Source organism: Castor canadensis, chromosome 3 (genome assembly GCF_047511655.1).
Source record: "Castor canadensis chromosome 3, mCasCan1.hap1v2, whole genome shotgun sequence".
Taxonomy (NCBI): domain Eukaryota; kingdom Metazoa; phylum Chordata; class Mammalia; order Rodentia; family Castoridae; genus Castor; species Castor canadensis.
In genome coordinates, this window is record NC_133388.1 from 73,355,172 (window position 1) to 73,379,325 (window position 24,154).

Here is a 24,154-nt window from a genome sequence, read left to right on the forward strand (position 1 = left end):
ACCGGACATGGTGGCAAACACCTGTAATCACAGATACTCAGTAGGGAGAGATCAGGAAGATCATGATTCGAGGCCAGCCAGGCAGGGGATTAGCAAGAATCCATCTCAATCACCAAGCTGGGCATGGTGTTCTATAGCTGAAGTCCAAGCAATGCTGGAGGCATAAGTAGGAGGATCACCACCAGAGGTTGGTCCTGGGCAAAAACATGGAACCTTATCCAAAAAATAACCCAAAGCAAAATGGCCTGGAGGTGTGGCTCAAGTGGTAGAATGCCTGCCTACCAAGTGTGAGGCCCTGAATTCAAAAGCTAGTACTTTCTAAAAAAGAATTACTTTTGAATTGAAAAGCAAAAAGAAAAAAATAATGATTCTGCAAGTGCTGCTACTGGATCTGACCTCTTCCCCCAGGTTCCCTTCTAGCTTTAAGATAATATACTTTAAACACAAATAGTGTATCTTTCCTCCAGAATGGTTAACCATTAATAGGAAAACAGTATGTTTTTTCGTAAGAAAGGCATCTGCTGTATATACTTCCACACTATAATAAAAACATTAAGGTTAAGCGAAGGTAGTGTAATCCCTTTACAATAATGGCATTAAAGAAAAAATGAACCCAATTTTATGAGCTTGAATGAAGTGGTATACACCAGGATTCCCCATATGTACAGGCAGGCAATTGCTGTACTATAACAGCTAGTATGAGCGGCTCTTATTATCAGTATTAGCATTTACTATGTACCAGACACCATGTAAGTACTTCATATGCATTTACTTCCTTTAATACTCACAACTTTATGAGGTGGGTAGAGGAAAAGCCATACAGTTTTCAAGAGTCAAGCCAGAATCCAGACCAGGTCTGCCTGACACCAAAAAGCTAGATTGCTAACTACTATGCACACATACAGTGAAGTAATAATGACAAGAGACGATATATAGTATGTTCTGTTTCAAGACTGCTGAATTTTTCAAAACCCATAATCTTCAACTAAAATTTCCTAGTTGTCTTAATATAATCACAAAACTTCAAAGGCCTAAGATAATCTTAATTATATTTAATCCACTCATAATAACTTGTGAAAAAAAAAGCAGTACATCTGGAAAGAATAAGTGTAAAGACATTATGTGCTCATGGGAGAAAACAAATATTTTGAGATAAACATCATTGGAAAAAAGGTAACCAAAGAAATACAAACTCTTTGAAGATAATACTGCTTCCTTTTCCACCTTCAAATCCAATTAAAATTCTATCTAATGATGCATTCTAGCAGTGGAATGTAAGGATTTAAAATGAGTTTTACTAAAATATCCAAGTAAATAAAATACACATGAACTTTTACTTTGAAATATTAGTTACAAAAAGCTTTACTGGGGTATTAACAGTAAAAATTTATTTAGAACTTACTATTGTCAGCCACCATGCTGAGCACTTCATAGACATTATCCCATTTAGATTTTAATTATTTCATTTGTTGTAGGACCAAATAAGGCAGAATTTATATTAAACACACCATGGACAACTTGCCCAATACGTAGAATTTACTATGTGTATTTGTGTTCTGTATTTGTGCTTGTGTGTGTGCACACTCTTTATTAAGATGTTCCATGGTCATTATCAACATTTATCAAGGTGCCATCACTGTACTAAGTACAGAAGATTTTTTTAAAAAGGAATAATACTAAAATCACTGTCCCTCAAATGTTCATAGATTACCTGAGAAGATAAGTAAACAAACCCTTCATTGATATGGGTATGGAAGATAACTTAATCACTCCAATAGGACAAAGACAGTTACAGGAAATAGGAAGAGCATTCAAGTAGCTATCTACAATAGACAGACAGACAGGTCCAGTAACTAAGAGACATCCAGGCTGGTGATGCATTTAGAGTCAATGGCACATAGTAGTAACTAGGGTCATGAAAAAGGATGAAACTACTGGGTACAGCATAAAAAAAAATGGGATTAAGAAAAATCATAGAAAATATGATCCTTTAAGAAGCAGGGGAAAAAACAGCATGTAAGCCACAAAGTCATCACAAATGCTACCAGTTCAACACTATTCCTCAAAATGCAAAGCAAAACCAAGTAAAACTTCACACTTACATAATGTGAAATTTGTCTATGTTCTCTATTCAGCTATATAACAAAGATTCATTTGCAATTCTTCATTGTCAGTTGCTGAAGGTAGCCATGGATGAAGACAACCAAGCTCTGTTTTTTGGGGGTTTTTTGTTTTTGTTTTGTTTGCAGTACTGGGGCTTGAACTCAGGGTCTTCACCTTAAGCCACGCAGCCAGCCCTTTTTGTAAAGGGTTTTTCGAGATAGGGTCTCGCTAACTATTTGCCCCGGCTGGCTTCAAACCTGATCTCTGCCTCCTGAGTAGCTAGGATTTATAGGCATGAGCCACGGGCCCCCAGCTCCAAATTCCTTTTTTTGAAACAGGCTCTCAGTATGTTGAACAAACTGTCCTCCAACTCCTGGGTTCAAGTGATCCCTCTTGCCTAAGCCTTCCAAGTAGCTGAGACTATAAGCACATGCCATCACACATTGGGTTTGTTTTAAGATGGGGTCTTGCTATGTTGCCCAGGCTATCACCCAGTTCTTAATCACCAGAATCTAGATAAAATAGTAGGTTAAGAGCACAGGATCTATTTCTTCTACTTACTTCCTGAGTGACCTTGCACAAATTACTTAACTTCTTTGTGCTTATACTTCCTCATCTATAATGGGGATCATAATCCTTGCTATGAAGAGGACTAAGAACTATGTTATGAAGATTAAATTAGTCCAGGGAAGACACTTACTGACAACAGTGTTTAATATAATAAATGTTCAATAAATGTTAATTATACTGTTTTTTTTTAATTGCTAGAATGGCTGCATGAGTGCAATAATACATATAAACAATGCTACTGGATTTCACAAAACAGAGAAAGGACCCCACAACTCCAGAGGAATTCAGGAATGTACTGAGCTGCCCCTCAGGGAAAGGCTGGCTCATAAAGTAGCTGGATGAGGAATAGAAACAGTCCACAGGTGTACATCAAGAGGATAGTCTGGATTTCTGTCATCACTCAATCCCCTCCACACACACTCTATGCAGGATCTCACCAGCACAGCCATAGAAGAACCTGGATGACAGACATATGAAGCTGAAGAAAGGTGAAGAATGTTCCAGTAGAAAATGTAGAAGAAAGACTATAAGCGCTCAAAAATCCAGCAAATTCAGCCCACACTGGCTTCATCAAGCAACCCAGATTAACTAAAGCACAGAAATAAGCCAGAAAAATAGTTGAAGATAAACCCAGAAAGGTAGGTTACAGCCAGATGATAAGAGTGCTTTGCTTAAACACCACAAAGGCTTTCAGCTGTTACTCTGAGCAGGGGAATTATGTGATTCCAATAGTATGAGTAATCTAGCATTGTTTACTAGAAGGTTTGAGCACATGCAAGGAAGAAGCAATTGCCAGTCTATGGGTGGTGTGCTAGTCTGTGACTCCTTCAAAGACAAGGTCTGTGTGTCTCATTTGCTTCTGTATCCTCCAGTGTTACACAGGGCTTGGGACAGAGTAGGCATTCAATGATTGTATGAGGTATGAATGAATGAATAAGAACTAACATGATCCTTAATTAAAGTTGGAATTTAAAAAAAAGGTGGAATAGTGGAATTAGAAAGATGAATATTGGAAAAATATTACAATAGAGAGAAGGATATTTGCTAGCTGATGAAATGTGGCAAGGATAGGGCACAATCAATGAAGGCTGTAAAACTGATAGATACTATGTGGAGTGCATCACAGCTTTCTGTGAATATCAAATACAATTACATTCTTGAAAATGCTCTATGGGGAAAAAAAAGAATGTTTCTCTGTAGAATAAAAGCTACTTGTCTTAGGCAGATTTACTTGTATATTTGGCCTTGAATATATCTAATCAATTTAAGACATTTGTCCTCCTTTCATCTTTGTTAAGGGTACATGGTGTATCTACTCTATTATAAAGCAAAACAAAAACCTAATGAAATTTTGATTTAATTAATTCTTTTTCATTCACAGAAGAAACTAACAATTCCAGCTATATACCATCAAAAATAGGGCTCAGGATAAAGCTCAGTGGTAAAGTGCTTGCCTGGCATACATGGGGCTCTGGGTTCAATTTCTAGCACTACAAAAAAAAGTAGAATGATTAGATACATAAATACCGATACACATAGATACATTAAAACTATATAAATATATACTATATATACATTTATATATACAAAACACTTATGAATATACTCTTGAAGGCTATAAGCTTCTACAATGCATGTTTATATTTCTTTATATTCCCAGAGTGTCCGGGAATGAGTGTTCCAAGTGCTCAATAAATATGATGAAGTGAAATGAATTCACTTAAGAATCTCATAGAGTTAATCAATGGCTTCCAGGTGGCCTGTACGATTCCTTCTCAGACTCAGTGCTCTTCCCCACTGTACCTAAACATATGAAAACAAGAATAAGATCCATACTAAAGGTGGTTTAGAAAAAAGGAAGAAATATGAGTGTTAATATTTATCAGTGGGGTACCAACTTGGGATAAGGTGGGTACCTGATTTTCACTGTTTGCCAGTTTCCATGGCTTAAACACTCCCACCATGGCCTATTTCAAGTTAACAACATGGTATAAACTGATTGTAAAACTCTCAAAAATTTACCCATTATCTTTCACAAGCCAGGGTAAGTCAGCTCCACCACACCACTGGATGAAATATTTGCAGCACAACACACATGATCCCTAAATTCTGCTCTGCAATACTACCTATCCATGTCCACAAAAGAAAGTATAAAATGCAAGAGAAAGCTTATACATATATAAACACACATCCCCAATATATGTTAACATATTTTATTTGTTTATAAATTATATTAGAGCTGGTATGCCAACACTGAATAAATTATAAAGCATACACCAAAAAATAAAACTTCTTCCGGGCATTGAATTAAAATAACTTCAACCCCAGGATACTCTACCCAGCAAAGCTATCATTCAAAATAGATGGAGCAATAAAAGTCTTCCATGATAAGCAGAAACTAAAACAATATGTGACCACAAAGCCACCATTACAAAAGATTCTGCAAGGGATTCTGTACACAGAAAGTGAAACCCAACTTAACCATGAAAAGGCAGGCAGCACCAAACCACAGGAAAAGAAAAAGCAAGACAGTAGAGAGTAACCTCAACTTAGGTACACACAATCAAACCTTCAAACAACTAAGACAACTAAATGGCAGGAATCACCACAAACCTATCAGTACTAACGCTTAATGTTAACGGACTTAATTCACCCATCAAAAGACACCGTTTGACAAAATGGATTAAAAAGAAAGATCCAACAATTTGTTGCTTACAGGAGACTCATCTCACCAACAGAAATAAGCATAGGCTTAGGATGAAAGGCTGGAACAAGATTTACCAAGCCAATGGCCCCCGAAAACAGGCAGGAGTAGCAAATACTTATCTCTGACAAAGTAGACTTCAAACCTACATTGATAAAACGAGATAAAGAAGGACATTCCATACTAATAAAAGGGGAAATACACCAAAAGGAAATAATAATCATCAATCTGTATGCACCCAATGTCAACGCACCCAATTTCTTCAAACATACCCTGAAAGACCTAAAAGCATATATAAACGCCAACACAGTGGTTGTGGGAGACTTCAACACCCCATTATCATCAATAGATAGGTCATCCAAACAAAAAATCAATAAAGAAATCCAAGATCTAAAATATGCAATAGATCAAATGGATCTACTTGATGTCTACAGAACATTTCATCCAACCTTTACACAATATACATTCTTCTCAGCAGCCCATGGAACCTTCTCCAAAATAGATCATATCCTAGGGCACAAAGCAAGTCTCAGCAAATATAAGAAAATAGAAATGTACAACTCAACAACAAAAGTAAAGACAAAAAACATGCAAACAGCTGGAAACTAAATAACTCATTACTTAATGAACAATGGATCATTGATGAAATAAAAGAGGAAATTAAAAAGTTCCTGGAAGTCAATGAAAATGAAAACACAACCTACCGAAACCTATGGGACACAGCTAAGGCAGTCTTGAGAGGAAAGTTTATAGCCATGAGTGCATATATTAAAAAGATTGAAAGATCCCAAATCAATGTGAGTCAATGCCCTGTATAGCTATCCTTATCTCAACTAGCAAAAACCCTTGTTCCTTCCTATTATTGCTTATACTCTCTCTTCAACAAAATTAGAAATAAGGGCAAAATAGTTTCTGCTGGGTATTGAGGGGGGGAGCGGGAAGGGGTGGAGTGGGTGGTAAGGGAGGGGGTGGGGCAGGGAGGAGAAATGAACCAAGCCTTGTATGCACATATGAATAATAAAAGAAAAAGGAAAAAAAAAAAAGAAAGAAACTGCAAGAAAGGTTAAAAAGGGGGAGGGGGGAGGAAGGAGGATAAGAGTAACAGAGAGGGTGAATATGATCAAAGTATATTATATGCATTTATGGAAATGTCACAAGGAAACTCCTCACTGTGCAACCAATATGTCCTCATTTAAAAGGTGTGGGGGGGATAACAGAAATTTTAAAGTAAAATAAAATCCTTGCAAAAAAAAAAAACAATATAAAAACGTAAGGAAAAAATACCCCAATTGACTGGTTTACCTGCCTTTCTAGGGTTTACACAAGCTACTTTAGAGATTACTAAAGCCAATGTTAAAAGTAAAATGACCTAGCATAAAAAAGCTTCTGCACAACAAAAGAAATGGTCTCTAAACTGAAGAGACCACCCACAGAGTGGGAGAAAATATTCGCCAGCTATATATCAGGCAAGGGACTGATAACCAGAATATACAGGGAACTTAAGAAATAAACTCTCCTAAAATCAATGAACCAATTAATAAATGGGCAACTGAACTAAACAGAACTTTCTCAAAAGAAGAAATTCAAATGGCAAAAACACATTAAAAAATGCTCACCATCTCTAGCAATAAAGGAAATGCAAATCAAAATCACACTAAGATTCCACCTCACACCTGTTAGAATAGCCATCATCAAAAACACCACCAACAACATGTGTTGGTGAGGATGTGGAGAAAAAGGGACCCTTGTACACTGCTGGTGGGAATGCAAGCTGGTGCAGCCACTCTGGAAAAAAAATTTGGAGACTTCTTAAAAATCTAAACATAGACCTGCCATATGTTCCAGCAATCCCACTCCTGGGGATATACCCAAAGGAATGCAACATAGGTTACTCCAGAGGCACCTGCACACCCATGTTTATTGCAGCGCTATTCACAATAGCCAAGTTATGGAAACAACCAAGATGCCCCAATACTGACGAATGGATCAAGAAAATGTGGTACTTCTACACAATGGAATTTTACTCAGCCATGAAGCAGAATGAAATCTTATCATTTACAGGTAAATGGATGGAACCGGAGAATATCATTTTGAGCGAGGTTGGCCAGGCTCAGAAGACCAAAAATCATATGTTCTCCCTCATATGAGGACTTTAGATCTAGGGCAAATGCAGCATTGTTGTTGGACTTGGATCACATTACAAAGGGAGAACACATACGGGAGATATAGGAATAGGTAGAAAACCCAAAACATGAAAATATTTGATGTCCCCACTCCAGAGGAACTAATACAGAAACCTTAAAGCAACAAAGGTTAACATGAGAAAGGGATCAGGAACCAGTGTAAAGATCAGTTAGAGATGAATCAACATGGGTTGGAACACATGTATACATGAAACCAATGCTACAAATATTTCTGTATAGCTATCCTTAACTCAACTAGCAAAAACACTTTGTCTTCCTTATTATGCTTATGTCTTTTCTTCAACAAAATTAATGATAAGGGCAGAACAGGATCTGTCTGGAACTGAGGGGAAGAGGGGGAAGAGAGTGGGGGAGAGGGGCATAGGGGAGAAATGACCCAAACAATGTATGCACATGTGAATAAATGAATAATTTTTTAAAGTGACCTAGCATATAAGAAGTCCTCGGTTTAATTTCAGATACTAAAAAAAAAAAAAAAAAAAAGAATACCTTCCTAGACCTATTTTCCCTAGGCACACACTTTATCTTACTAGATCTTCCCACTCCAATGCTGAAAAGCAGATAACAAGTCACTGAAAAAGTGAGCAAATAGTTTGCAAGGTCTTGGCAAAGCTGACCTAAGCAGAAGCAGGTCAGAGACCATCTTACACTAGGAGATCCATGAAATAATTAAGACCACATGGTAATGATTCATTAGAGAGGTTCCAAAAGCACCATCTAACTAGAGCTTTTTTGTCTTCAAGCAACACATCACAGCCCCATATCCCAGTAAGTGTCTGTAGACCTAAACCATCTTTATCAGCTCAGCCAAGAGAAGAGCTAGGATGTCCTCTAAATAAGAATAATACTAATAAAACCTTCAGTTGTGAAACAGAGCCAGGACAATGCCAGACACATATGAATCATGTCCAACACCAGCTCTTCTTTTCTATAAGCAATCCTGTGGCAGATCTTACTTCAAAAATTATTTAAGCCAAACATGCTGCTCCCTAATCAAAAATATTGCTAATCAAGTATATAAGCTATATTAAAATTCTTTCTTAACTATACAGGAATTTATGAAAGAGACATGACAACAACTAATCATAAAATGCTACGTAATATTACTTTAGAATTATCACATGATAATTCTAAAAATTTCTTAAATTTCTGCACTGACTGTGCTACAAAGTGTCAAAAAATAAAAACAAACACCACCTTTATCAGTATCACACACAATACCAGGGACCTTCTGAAGGGAAATTTAATAAACATGTTTAAAAACTCTTGAAGACACTAAGTGCTTTCAGAAGTAGCCTAGGGATACTCTTACTGCTTTTCCTTTCTCACTGTCAGTTTCTCTGTTGTACACATAAGCATTAAAGATGAAACTGTCCTCAAATCCCTGATACCTGAAAAAATTTAAAAAAAAAGACAGAAACAGAAAAAAGGAAATTTCCCAAGCTAACATCTCATTAAAACTAGCAACATGCAACATTCAATATGAAGGAAGCAATCCCCTTTTTTAACTATTCTTTTCATCCTTTAGTTCCTTATTACATACTTACATCACATTGTCTAAAACACTTGAGATTTTGACTGAAATAATAACCAAATTAAAAGAACCAAACACCTACAAATTTATCTAACTTCCCACCCATGGAATTTTCTATTTCCCTTCTTGAAGGAAGATGAGATCCCTTCTCTCCCATCTCTCTCCCTTCTCTCCATAGTTAACCAAGTGCCCCAGTATAAAACACATCACCAGCCATGCATGGTGTACATGCCAGTAATTTCAGCAGTTGGGAGACTGAAGTAGAAAGATCATGTGTCCAAAGCAGCCTGGCCTATAAACTAAGACCTTATCTCAAAAAAAAAAAAAAAAAAAAACCACTGGCTCTTACCTCAATAAGACGGCCTAAACATATGTGTTTATGTATCTCCTTTCTCTTCCATATTCCATTAAAATGACAAGGGAAAAACTAGTTTAAAACTAAGCTATCAGTACCCTATAAAGAGAGCTACTAACAAACAAGAAGGGTTTTTTTTGTTTTTTCAGGGGTTTTTTTGTTTTTTAAGAACTCTAGATCCATGGTTCTCAAACATTAACATCAAATCACCTACAGGGACTGTTTAAATAAAAATTGCAAAGGGAGGGGGTGGGGGAAAGGGGGAGAAATGACCCAGACATTGTATGCACATATGAATAAAATAAATAAATAAATACAAATTGCAGAGTTCCATCCCTGGGTTTCTGATTCTGGGTCTGGTGGGCTTGAGATTTTGTATGTCAAACACCTAGGTAGTGCTGATCTGCTGGTCAAAGGACCATATTATGAAAAACACCATCCTAAATAAACAGATCACCAAAAATAAATTTTAATTAACTTTAATTAGCATCTTCAGAGATTCAAGAGAATGGCTGAGCAATTGCTTTTGAGAGACAGAGTGGAAAATAAACAGCTCTGGAAAACTGGAAAAACATAATTTCTAAAAAAATAATTCAGAAGGGCTAACTAATTTAATATGGTAGTGTGTATAAACAGTCTAAAACATCTTTCAAAATACAGAGCAAGGTGGTTAAGAAAGAGTAATATAGACCTTATACCAAGATGGCAGCTAGAGGGAGGAAGCAGAAAGTGTGCCTCCTAAAGTAAAATCTTGGACAGACGCTGGAGACATACCTTGCAGGCAAGGCCACCAAGAAGAGGCAAAACTTTGACACCTCCACACTTCCAGCCAGTGCAGAGAATCTCCACTTCACATTAAACAAAGAAACCAGGAGGGCCCCTGGGCTGCCAGATGGCCGCACCAAGACGGCTTGGGAAGAGGTGGACCACAAGGTGAGCTAAGCGGTATGCGGTACTCGCACAGACAACCCTAGGCCAGATAGCACAGCCCCCTGGACAGACAGACCCCCACCCAGGGAAAAACAGAGAAACTGAGTAATAAGCAATAAGAACAATAAAGAGACATAGCAAAAAGGGTGGGGCGCACTAGGCACTGAAGAGGGGGGACGGGAATCCCTCCCGGAACTGTAAATAAACAAGCCGGACCTGGCCAGAGAGGGCGAAAGCAGGGCCGCGCGCCCAGCAACCAGGAGCAGGAAAGCTTGTGAAAGTGGCAGAGGGAGGAAAATTTCACAGGAGGTGGGGGAAGACCCACTTCCCACATGAGCTGTAAACAAACATGCAGGCCTGAGAAAGCAGGTGCAATGTCACCTCCCCCAGTGTACTTGGAAAGGGGAAAGCTTATAGTAGTGGGTCGCACCCAGGAGAACGCTGAGTAAACAAAGCCAGAGAGGCTAGGTGAGTGTTAAGCTCACTCCTGAGATCTGCATAAATAACCCCTCCAGCAACAGCAGGCTGACAGCAGTGGGCAGGCAAGCCACAGCCGCAAATAGCCATTCAAAAACCTGTCTCCAGACTCTCTTTTTTTCTCTCTCCCTACCTTTGATGAGAAAACAACCGAACTACACCTGCATGCTGAAAAACTTACTGAAACTGTATTGCATTAGAACGTGGGACACTTTGTGGGTTTTTTGTTTGTGTTTTGTGCAGTTTTGTTCTACTTTATGTTTCCCCTTTGATGAGACAACTATAGAACAACATCTGAGGCAACATCTCCAGGATTGGAGGCTGAGGGACGAACACCAAAATTATTAAAACTGAAACTTCATTGCATTTGAACTTGGAGGTTTTTTTTTCATTTTTTTTTTTGTTTTATTTAATTTTTTATATATTTTTTCTTTCCCTTACTTATTTTTTATTTTTATTCTTATCTTTATTCTTTTTATTTTTTATTTTCAATCCTCTCTCTGTTTCTCTAATGCCTTTTCAGCTTACGGTTGATTAGTACACTGTCTATTCCTGTTTATATCTTTGAAACTTTTTTTATTTGTTTCTTTGTTTTGTTTTTTCTACTTGATTATTTGTTTTCCCCTTTTCCTTTAACTTCTTTGCTTTCCAACCCCTCTCACCATTCCATACTAAATATTACTAGTGCTATTATTACAAACTAGAAAATACTTAATTGCACACAATACAGGGACAATAACAGCACCAAGAGCAAAGACAGGAAGACAGAAAATATAGGGAAACCAGTTTCCCCACAGCAAAAAATTAGTACAGGAACCAGAGGGAAATGAAGAAAACAGATACTCAGACCCAGACTCCAACAAAATGAAGATAAACTATGCCAAAGAACCCAATGAAGTCCACAAAAATAATTTAAAAGAAGACATACTACCAGTACTCAATGAGAATTTTATAGAGATGATAATGGATATGGTCAACCAAAATGTACAGGAGACACTCAAAAAATTCCAAGACAACAAAATTAGAGAATTTGAAAAAGCAAAAGAAGAAATAAAGGAAACCATAGAAGCACTGTATAAACACCAAAGTGAAACAAAGAACACAATTAATAAAGAGATAGATGAAATCAGGACAAAAATAGACAACATTAAAGAGGAAGTGACTCAGGATATGGAAAACCTCAGAAAAAGAACAGAATTGCAAAACAAAATGGAAGGCCAATCCAGGAGAATAGAACAAACAGAAGACAGAATCTCAAACTCGAAGATGAAAAGGTAATTAAAGGAAAAACCGAAGAACTATTAATTAAACAATTCAAGAACTGTGAAAAGAAAATAAAAGAACTCAACAACTCCATCAAAAGACCAAACTTGAGAATCATGGGCATCCAAAAAGGAGAAGAGGTGCAAGCAAAGGGAATGAGAAATAACAGAAAATTTCTCAAATCTAGAGAAATGTATTCCCATTCAGATGAATGAGGCTTCCAGGACACCAAACAGACCAGATCAAAATAGAACTACCCCTCGACATATCATCATTAAAACAAGTTCAGAAATTAGGGAAAGAATACTGAAAGCTGAAAGAGAGAAAAAACAAATAACACACAAAGGTAAACCCATCAAAATCACAGTAGACTTCTCAACAGAAACATTAAAAGCAAGAAGAACATGGAGTGAGACCATCCAGGCACTGAATGAAAATAACTTCAACCCCAGGATACTCTACCCAGCAAAACTATCATTCAAAATAGATGGAGCAATAAAAGTCTTCCATGATAAGCTGGAACTAAAATAATATGTGACCACAAAGCCACCAATACAAAAGATTCTTCAATGGATTCTGCAAACAAAAAGTGAAACCCAACATAACCATGAAAGGGCAGGAAGCACCAAACTACAGGAAAAGAAAAAGCAAGAAACTAGAGAGTAACCTCAACTTATGTACACACAATCAAACCATCAAACAACTAAGACAACTAAATGACAGGGATCACCACATACCTATCAGTACTAACACTTAATGTTAACAGACTTAATTCACCCATCAAAAGGCACCGTTTGACGAAATGGATTAAAAAGGAAAATCCAACAATTTGTTGATTACAGGAGCCCAATCTCACTGACAGAAATAAGCATAGGCTCATGATGAAAGGCTGGAAGAAGATTTACCAAGCCAATGGCCCCCGAAAACAGGCAGGAGTAGCAATACTTATCTCTGACAAAGTAGACTTCAAACCTACATTGATAAAATGAGATAAAGAAGGACATTCCATACTAATAAAAGGGGAAATACACCAAAAGGAAATAATAATCATCAATCTGTATGCACCCAATGTCAATGCACCCAATTTCATCAAACATACCCTGAAAGACCTAAAAGCATATATAAACTCCAACATGGTGGTTGTGGGAGACTTTAACACCCCATTATCATCAAAAGATAGATCATTCAAACAAAAAAATCAATAAAGAAATCCTACATCTAAAATATACAATAGATCAAATGGACCTACTTGATGTCTACAGAACATTTCATCCAACTTCTACACAATATACATTCTTCTCAGCAGCCCATGGAACCTTCTCCAAAATAGATCATATCCTGGGGCACAAAGCAAGCCTCAGCAAATATAAGAAAATAGAAATAATACCATGCATACTATCTGATCACAATGCAATAAAACTAGAACTCAATAACAAAAGTAAAGACAAAAAACATACAAAGAGCTGGAAACTAAATACCTTATTACTTAATGAACAATGGGTCACTGATGAAATAAAAGAGGAAATTAAAAAGTTACTGGAAGTCAATGAAAATGAAAACACAACCTACTGGAACCTATGGAACACAGCTAAGGCAGTCCTGAGAGGAAAGTTTACACCCATGAGTACATATATTAAAAAGACTGAAAGATCCCAAATCAATGACCTAATGATACATCTCAAACTCCTAGAAAAACAAGAACAAGCAAAGCCCAAAACAAATAGAAGGAGAGAAATAATAAAAATAAGAGCTGAAATTAACAAAATAGAAACCAAAAAACCATATAAAGAATTAACGAAACAAAAAGTTGGTTCTTTGGAAAAATAAACAAGATCGACAGACCCCTGGCAAGCCTGACTAAAATGAGGAGAGAAAAAACCCAAATCAGTAAAATCAGGAATGCAAAAGGGGAGACAATAACAAACACAATGGAATTCCAGGAAATCGTCAGAGACTACTTCGAGAACCTATATTCAAATAAATTTGAAAATCTTAAAGAAATAGACAGATTTCAAGATACATATGATCATCCAAAACTGAACCAAGAGGAAATTAATCACCTGAATAGACCTATAACACAAAATGAAATTGAAGCAGCAATCAAGAGTCTCCCAAAAAAGAAAAGTCCAGGACCTGATGGATTCTCTGCTGAATTCTATCAGACCTTTAAAGAAGAACTGATACCAACCCTCCTTAAACTGTTCCACGAAATAGAAAGGGAAGGAAAACTGCCAAACACATTTTATGAAGCCAGTATTACACTTATCCCAAAGCCAGGCAAAGACACCTCCAAAAAGGAGAACTATAGGCCAATCTCCTTAATGAACATTGACGCAAAAATCCTCAACAAAATAATGGCAAACCGAATTCAACAATACATCAAAAAGATCATTCACCACGACCAAGTAGGCTTCATCCCAGGGATGCAGGGGTGGTTCAACATACGAAAATCAATAAATATAATAAACCACATTAACAGAAGCAAAGACAAAAACCACTTGATCATCTCAATAGATGCAGAGAAAGCCCTTGATAAGATCCAACATCATTTCATGATAAAAGCTCTAAGAAAACTAGGAATAGAAGGAAAGTTCCTCAACATTATAAAAGCTATATATGACAAACCTACAGCCAGCATTATACATAATGGAGGAAAACTGAAACCATTCCCTCTAAAATCAGGAACCAGACAAGGATGCCCACTATCTCCACTCCTATTCAACATAGTACTGGAATTCCTAGCCTGAGCAATTAGGCAAGAAGAAGGAATAAAAGGAATACAAATAGGTAAAGAAACTCAAAATATCCATATTTGCAGATGACATGATCCTATACCTTAAAGACCCAAAAAACTCTACTCAGAAGCTTCTAGACATCATCAATAGCTATAGCAAGGTAGCAGGATATAAAATCAACATAGAAAAATCATTAGCATTTCTATACACTAATAATGAAAAAACTGAAAAAGAATGTATGAAAACAATTCCATGTACAATAGCCTCAAAAAAATCAAATACCTAGGTGTAAACCTAACAAAAGATGTGAAAGACCTCCTCAAGGAAAATTATAAACTTCTGAAGAAAGAGATTGAGGAAGACTATAGAAAGTGGAGAGATCTCCCATGCTCATGGACTGGTAGAATCAACATAGTAAAAAGGTCGATTCTCCCAAAAGTAATCTACATGTTTAATGCAATTCCCATCAAAATTCCAATGACACGGATGTGAGGGTGATCTGGCTGCGATATCTGTCACCCCATTGATCGCCAGGGTTGATTCGGCTGATCTGGCTGGCTAGGCAGGTGTCCCCTTCCTCCCTCACCGCTCCATGTGCGTCCCTCCCGAAGCTGCGCGCTCGGTCGAAGAGGACAACCATCCCCGATAGAGGAGGACCATTCTTCGGTCAAGGGTATACGAGTAGCTGCGCTCCCCTGCTAGAACCTCCAAACAAGCTCTCAAAATTCCAATGACATTCATTAAATAGATTGAAAAATCTACCGTTAAATTTATATGGAAACACAAGAGGCCACGTATAGCCAAGGCAATACGCAGTCAAAAGAACAACGCTGGAGGTATCACGATACCTGACTTCAAACTATATTACAAAGCAATAAGAGTAAAAACAGCATTGTACTGGCACAAAAATAGACAGGAAGACCAGTGGAACAGAATAGAGGACCCAGATATAAAGCCACACAACTATAATCAACTTGTCTTTGACAAAGGAGCTAAAAATATACGATGGAGAAAAAGCAGCCTCTTCAACAAAAACTGCTGGGAAAACTGGTTAGCAGTCTGCAAAAAACTGAAACTAGATCCATGTATATCACCCTATACCAACATTAACTCAAAATGGATCAAGGATCTTAATAGCAGACCACAAACTCTAAAGTTGATACAGGAAAGAGTAGGAAATACTCTGGAATTAGTAGGTATAGGTAACAACTTTCTCAATGGAACCCCAGCAGCACAGGCAACTAAGAGATAGCATAGATAAAATGGGACTTTAAAACTAAAAAGCTTCTGCTCACCAAAACAAATGGTCTCTAAACTGAAGAGAACACCCACAGAGTGGGAGAAAATATTTGCCAGCTACACATCAGACAAAGGACTGATAACCAGAATATATAGGGAACTTAAAAAACTAAATTCTCCCAAAACTAATGAACCAATAAAGAAATGGGCAAGTGAAATAAACAGAACTTTCTCCAAAGAAGAAATTCAAATGGCCAAAAAACACATGAAAAAATGCTCACCATCTCTAGCAATAAAAGAAATGCAAATTAAAACCACACTAAGATTCCACCTCACCCCTGTTTGAATAGCCATCATTAGCAACACCACCAACAGGTGTTGGCGAAGATCCGTGGAAAAAGGAACCCTCTTACACTGTTGGTGGGAATGTAAACTAGTACAACCACTCTGGAAAAAAATTTGGAGGCTAATTAAACATTGATCTAAACATTGATCTACCATTTGATCCAGCAATACCACTCTTGGTGATATACCCAAAAGACTGTGACACAGGTTACTCCAGAGGCACCTGCACACCCATGTTTATTGCAGAACTATTCACAATAGCCAAGTTATGGATACAGCCAAGATGCCCCACTACTGACGAATGGATTAAGAAAATGTGGGATCTATACACAGTGGAATTTTATGTAGCCATGAAGAACAAAATGTTATCATTCGCTGGTAAATGGATGGAATTGGAGAACATCATTCTGAGTGAGGTTAGCCTGGCCCAAAAGACCAAAAAGCGTATGTTCTCCCTCATATGTGGACATTAGATCAAGGGCAAACACAACAAGGGGATTGGACTTTGAGCACATGATAAAAGTGAAAGCACACAAGGGAGGGGTGAGGATAGGTAAGACACCTAAAAAATTACCTAGCATTTGTTGCCCTCAATGCAGAGAAACTAAAGCAGATACCTTAAAAGTTACAACTGAGGCCAATAGGAGAAGGGGACCAGGAACTAGAGAAAAGATTAGATCAAAAGAATTAACCTTAAGGTAACACACATGCACAGGAAATCAAGTAGAGTCAACTCCCTGTATGGCTATCCTTATCTCAACCAGCAAAAACCCTTGTTCCTTCCTATTATTGCTTATACTCTCTCTTCAACAAAATTAGAAATGAGGGCAAAATAGTTTCTGCTGGGTATTGAGAGGGGGGAGGAGGGGGCGGAGTGCTTCATACGGGAGGGGGTGGGGGCAAGGGGGAGAAATGACCCAAGCATTGTATGCACATATGAATAATAAAAAAATAAAAATTAAAAAAAAGAAAAGAAAGAGTAATATAGATGGGGTAAATTCGATCAAAGTATGTTATATACATGTTATAAATATCATAATGAAACTCACTTGTACAATAAATTTATACTAATAAAAAATTTTCTTAAAAAAACGCAGAACAAAGACAAGAAGTGATACTAGAAAAAAATTATCAATCATAAAGGATTAATAACTACCTAAGAGGGTTCTGGAGAAAGAAAAAGCACATCACAAAAATTCATCAATGAAGAGAAGCAGCTTTCCCTAAGCTGAAAAAGACTCAAACCTTAATATAGCAGGACCAATTTCCAAGCCAGCAAGAACTTAAAACCAACAAGGAGACACATTTTTGTGACAGTTTTAAACTTTAAAAGCCATGAAGAAAACCTTAAAAGCTTTGAAGGAAAAAATACATGTTGTTACAAAGGACTATGAATCAAATGAGCATCAGATATTTCATCAGCATGCCAGAAAAAAATGTGATATTGTTTTCAAAGTTCAGAGAGAAAATCATCTTGGACCTGGAATTCTACATCTAGTTAAGCTATCAAATATGAAGGCAAAATAAAGACGTCTTTGGAAATTAAGGAACTAAGAAATTTGACTTCCTAGGGCTAAGCATGGTGGCTCATTCCTATACTCCCAGCTACTAGGGAGGCAGAAATCTAGAAGATCAAGGCTCCAAGCCAGTCCAGGCAAAAATTTATCTTAATAAATAAGCTGGCCATCGTGGTTCACACCCGTAATCCAAGCTATCTAGGAGGCGCAGGTAGTCCCAGGCTCACCCAGGCAAAAAGTGAGATCCTATCTAAAAAATAATCTAAAGCAAAATAAGGATGGTGGTGTGGCTCAAGTGGTACAGGCCCTGAGTTCAAACTCCAGTACTGCCAAAAACAAAGAAAGAAATTTGACTTCCTACTTCTTTGTAACAAATTATTACACGAGTTCAGATGGGCTTAAAGTTATGGTGCTGGCAGAATTACACACCTTTTGGAGGTTGTAAGAACCCATTTCCCTGCCTTTTCTAGTTCTTAGGGGTGCTAACTAGTGGCCCCTCCATCTTTAAGGCCAGCAATGTGAGTTAAATCCTCTCATGAGATCTCTCTGACTCTCTTCCTCCTCTTTTTCACTTGCAAGGACCCTATAATTACACTGAGCCTACCCAGAGAATCGAGGATAATCTTCCTATCTCAAGGTCTTAAATTTAATTATGGAACAACCCTCTTTTGCCATGAAAGATAATATATTCACAAACTCCAGGAAATAGAATATAGACATCTTTGGTTGGCAATTATTCTGCCAAACCATAGAAGGACTTAAAAATGTCTTTCACAAAAACAAAAATAAATTCAAGAAAGAAGATGAGATATAAGAGAGTAGGTCCCCCATAAAAGGAAGAGCATTGTAAAGAAATTTTAAAAGAAAAAATCTGAACTTGACAGAATTTTCTCACTGTAGAAGAGCAAATTTTAAAAAAATGATTACATTTTCTTCTCTAGAAGTCCAGTTATGCTACTTGGTTCTGTGGTGAAACCAAAATATTATAAATGTTTTCCATGTTCAGAAATAACAAAGGAGCAAATGTCAAAAGACGTAAATATCTCCATGCCAAGGTCTCAAATCGAACAGATTCTGGACTCCCTGCATTATTTTTCTACATGTGCAACCTACTGGGAACTAAAATTGCATAATAATGGTACAAAATATATCAGAAACACAGCCACAGCTAAACGCATTAAATGATTTTTATATGCATCTGATAAATTAAGTTTGAAAGAAATTAAGATCGATTCTGAAATATGTATGTATGTTCTTATTAACTGATAATTTATGGAGTTACTTAATAGGCACGTTGTTCATTTCTATTTTTATTTTAAATATCTAAAAAGATAATACCTAACATTGATGAAAATATTTTTTAAATGGGGTATTCCCATAAACTATAGCTAAAATAAAAAATAAACTTTTAGGGGTATGACAATTTAAAAAATGCTCATTTCTGAACTGGTAGTTCTACTTCTAGGAATCTATCCTACAAAAATATCAATGCATAGTGTGTAAGAATATAATATAAAAATTCCACTGTTGTATCATTAGAATAAGAGAGAAAAAAAGGAACCAACCTGAATATTTCATCAAAAGGGAATTGGTTAAATATGTTCTGGTCAAACATTAAAGCAGCAGCCACTAAGAATAAGGTATAGCACAGAAAATGTATGCACATATTCTACACGCATGTATTTAAATTTTTTATGTAAAGAGGAAGAGCTAAAAAGACATATATAAAACTATTAACCACAGTTAATTCTTTGAGAGGGTGTGAATTTTCAGTCTTATGGTGCACACAGATGCTATTCAAATTTAGTTCCAATGGACTAACATCACTTATATAATATCTTTTACCTTTAAAATAAATGAATAACTGGGCTGGAGGTGCAGTTCAAGTGGTAAAGCACCTGCCTGGCAAATGCAAGACCCTGAGTTCAAATCCCACCACCAGAAAGAAATTTTTTAAAAAGTGAATTACCAACACTAAAAATTGAACCCAGAATAATACTTCTATAGATCAAAATAGTGAAAACTGGTTTACCATATGGCTTCCATCCAAGAACATGAAAGCCTTTTGTGGGACACATGCATACAATATCAGCTGACACTTAAATGCATCATCATTACTAAATGAAAGCACTACCAATGACAGCATTTTTGGTTCCTTAAAGGTATGCAACTGACTGCAAATACACTAAAGAGCTTCTGACAGAGGAACTGAAAAACAACAGTATAGTCTTTATCATTGCCTTAAAAACATTTTAATAAATTGATATTTGTATTAATCAATACTTACTGAATCGTTCACTGCTAGTGCAAGTGCAAGGTTCACTGAAAGAAACAAAAATTAAATTTAGTAACCGTCCTTGTATGAAAATTAATTGTGCCTTTTATATTTTCAGTACAATAACCAAAACACAGAAATTTTTAATGTGTCTCCCTTACTTGTAAGGAACAAGAAATAGAGAAAGCAGAAAATAACAAGACAAAAAAGAAAATAATTTTGCAACTACCAATAGATGCCTACCCCAAAACTAACATTTTAAATAGCCCATTTATAACCTCTTAGAATTTTCTTAAAGTACTCCACTTAGTTTTTTTAAAGAAAAAAATATATTAACAAAAATATGGTTCCATTTTCAAAAGCATTATTTGTAGAAAAATTACCAATCATTTGATATGTAAAAATGGATATAATAGTACTACCTTTTAAAAGTAAATGCTGGCCTTGTATGAGTACCAATTATCTAACTCATAAATACACATGTATACAAAAAGTTGCCACTGTACACAGAGGGAAGGAAAGAAGGTAAAAGGTAAGGGGGTAAAATGTGTTTCCCAAAACTGCTTATGCCAGGGAATCTCAGAAACAAAGGAGGAGAGTAGCAATCCCAAAGGCATCCTTAGCCAAGCAATGGGGACATGCTACATTTGAGAAGAGAGTCCTAAAGTAATATATATTCCAAGCCTGAATGGATCCTCATACTATGAATCACATTTCCTTACAAAACAAGGCTATAAATTATATCAGGTTGTTTCCTTTAAAGTAGTTCAGAACATAAATTTTAAGGCTGACCTAGTTCAAATTCCAGCTCCACTACCTGAAGTAGGTTATTTTACCTATCAATAATCTGTTTCCTCCGCTAAAAGTTATTTTTGCTTCATAACTGTTGCAAGGATTAAATGAAATACTATATGTAAAGTACTTAGCCTTAGGCATGGAATTTGATAAATTCATTCTTATAAATTAAAAAGTAATTCTGAATTTATATGATAGGTAAACATAATCAAACCTGAATCTAATCTACACAGAAACTTCTAGAGAATAGTTCCTTAAAGTTGGGTTCATTGTGACATTAATCAAATGTCACCATTCTAATCCAAACATCTCTGGCATACATATTCAAATAGTAAGCATTTTGAAATAGTTTGGGACAGGAACACATACAAGGCAAAGACATATAATGCCAACAGGTACATAGAAATAAACTATTTCTAAGACTGGGGTATGTTGACAGAGCTGTTATAAAAAATTATAGACTAGCAGTTTAGAACACATGATATAATGTTAACAGAGAAACAGTGAGGAAGGAACATTTACTAAAGCACCTTCCATGTGTCATGCCCTGTACATTTTCTTATACATTTTCCTATTTAACTGCTTTCATATTCCATGGCAACAGATCATCTTCCAACTAAAAACAATGAACAATCTGTTTTAAAGAAGGGCTAGCCTCTAGATCTGACAAAGTACATTGTACAAAACCTACAGGATTTATGGCTATGATCATGAAAATACTTCCAATCTTTATCCAGTCCACATAATCACAAAGCATGCAAAAAGATTCACACCACTGAAAATGGGTAGATGTACCTCAAATTCTCAAAAAAATAGGAAGAAGCATATCTAGAACCAAATACTAAGAGCTTCTAAACTTAGAAACAAAACATCAAACAGACTAATTGCAGGCCCTTAGTTAGCAGCAGATGAAAGTGTATAGGATACAGCATGAATTCATTTAGAACAAATCACTAACCATCTTTAATAATAAGACAATGTCTGTCAAATAGTAATCAATACGGAATATATCACAAATACAATAGTTGACAAATCCTAATTTCTTTAAAACATCTGACAAACTTATCCACAGTTCCCCTCAGGTCATAAAGGGGTAAAATGGAATATAGTAGAATTTGAGGTTGGTAGCACAACTACAAAAACTGTTATACCGGTAGGGTCTCTAACAACAGCCACAGAATTCTGCATCTGGTCTTTCTTATTTCAAAATGTCACTGACTTCAATGGAACTGAAAATTTTTAATGTAAATATATGCTTTACAACTTTAAGCTAATAGTTTGAAAATAAGTCAAAGTTTCAAACATCTTGTTAGTCTAGAACTACTCCAAAATTAACAAAATAAAACATAATAAAAAGAAAATAATTTTTTAAAACATCAACTACAAAAGGATTGCGATATAAGACCTGAATTAGAAGCCATTCTTATTGAAAATTCAGTATGAGGTAATGCTTTATGATTCCAAGTTAATTATACAAGTTCAAGGGTATAATACAAGTCAAAGTACAAACTTGGAGTTATGAGTAAGTTCTGCAGACTTAATGTATAGCAGTGACTATAATTAACAATAATATATTGTATATTTGAAATTCGCTAAGAAAGTAATCTTAAATATTCTCACCACACACATAAAAAGGTAACTGTGTGAGGTAATGGACATGTTAATTAGCTTGATCGTGGAAATCATTTTACAATGTGTACATTTATCAAAATATCAAATTTTACACCTTGAATAGACTTAATATTTGTCAATATAGCCCAATAAAGCTGAAACACAGTTCAAGTTATCTTTAAGGAATAGGACTGGAAGAAGTTTCCTTCTTCTATTATTTCAATAGAATAATCTTTTGAGAAATGAAAGATCTCTTTTGAAAAATTGTGAAAATAATCCTAGTCTTGACTATTAATATATTTTTTTTTTTGTGGTACTGGGGCTTGAACACAGGGCCTACCCCTTGAGCCACTCCACCAGCCCTTTTCTTGTGTGTGATAAGTTTTTTTTCAAGATAGAGTCTCCTGACCTATTTTCTCAAGCTGGCTTTGAACTATGATCCTCTTGATCTCTGCCTCCTGAGAAGCTAGGATTACAGGCGTGAGCCAATGAAGCCTGGCAATTCTTCCACTTCTGATGGCACTTCTTTCATGGGTTCTAAAAGTAGCATTTTAGTGGCAAATCTACAATCAATCAAAATGCCACCAAAAAAAAAATCTCTATTCAAGAGTATACTAATATAAAAGATATACAGGATAAATTACATTTTAAATAATTAAAATAATGCTAAAACCTTTCAAGCATTTTCAATTATTATCTTTTTAACTTTGCACGTGGTGAAAACTACATTATGGTTAAATGAAAACGGTCACAACAACATAAAAAACAATCTCACTGCAAATAATGCAGCTATATGTACATTAATAAAGACTGGAAACGATCAGAAATAATTTAGCATTAAAGTTGCTAGGTGTTTTAAAAAATAACAGCCACCAATTACTGAGCACTTAACCATGGAGGAAACACTGTGCTATGTGGTCAGTTTGGTTAGTTCGTGTAACCATCCTATTAGAGGTTATCTATCATTCCTTATTCAGTTAAGTAAACTAGGTATCAGTTAAGGATGGACAATCTGGTTCCATGTTTTTTGTCTAACTCCATGATCTAAGTTCCTACCCATTATCAACTCTTGATACTGAGAAACCAGCTGTTAGAAACATCACAATACTAAGCTTAAAAAAGAAAATCGGCAATTTAACTGGGTGCATTTGCCAGCTGGCACTTTTTAATCAGGATCATAATATTCTGTACTACCTGCTGTGGTAGACTTTCCAACTCCACCCTTTCCAGAAGCCACAACTATAACTTGTTTGACACCTTCTATCGGTTTCTGCTTTGGAAGTCCTCGGGACATGACTTGTGTTCTTCTTTGTTTTAGAGTCTCACTCTCAGCGCCAGATAACTTTAAAACAAATAAAATAAAACGTTTTAAATAAGCCATCTCAATTATCATGCTGTAAAAGTAAAAACAATTTGGGGTTTGGGGTCAAGAGGGCTTTCTTTTCTAATTCTGTTCATCTCCACTACTTCAGCCTTTACTTGCCGTTCACCTGTCAC

The 24,154-nt window shown here is 36.2% G+C and overlaps 1 protein-coding gene across 4 annotated transcripts in view; it reads right to left on the reverse strand.

Annotated features, from left to right (window-relative positions):
* The window catches only part of Nubpl (NUBP iron-sulfur cluster assembly factor, mitochondrial), a 266,538-nt gene that overhangs the window by 241,861 nt on the left and 523 nt on the right, over nucleotides 1-24,154 (reverse strand). For all 4 annotated transcript variants that reach the window (XM_074068202.1, XM_074068201.1, XM_074068200.1 and 1 more), the window contains exons 2-3: nucleotides 23,852-23,999; nucleotides 20,264-20,298 (exon numbers count right to left, since the gene is read on the reverse strand). In XM_074068202.1, coding sequence (XP_073924303.1) covers nucleotides 20,264-20,298; nucleotides 23,852-23,999 — 183 coding nt within the window. The remainder of the gene's footprint in view (nucleotides 1-20,263; nucleotides 20,299-23,851; nucleotides 24,000-24,154) is intronic.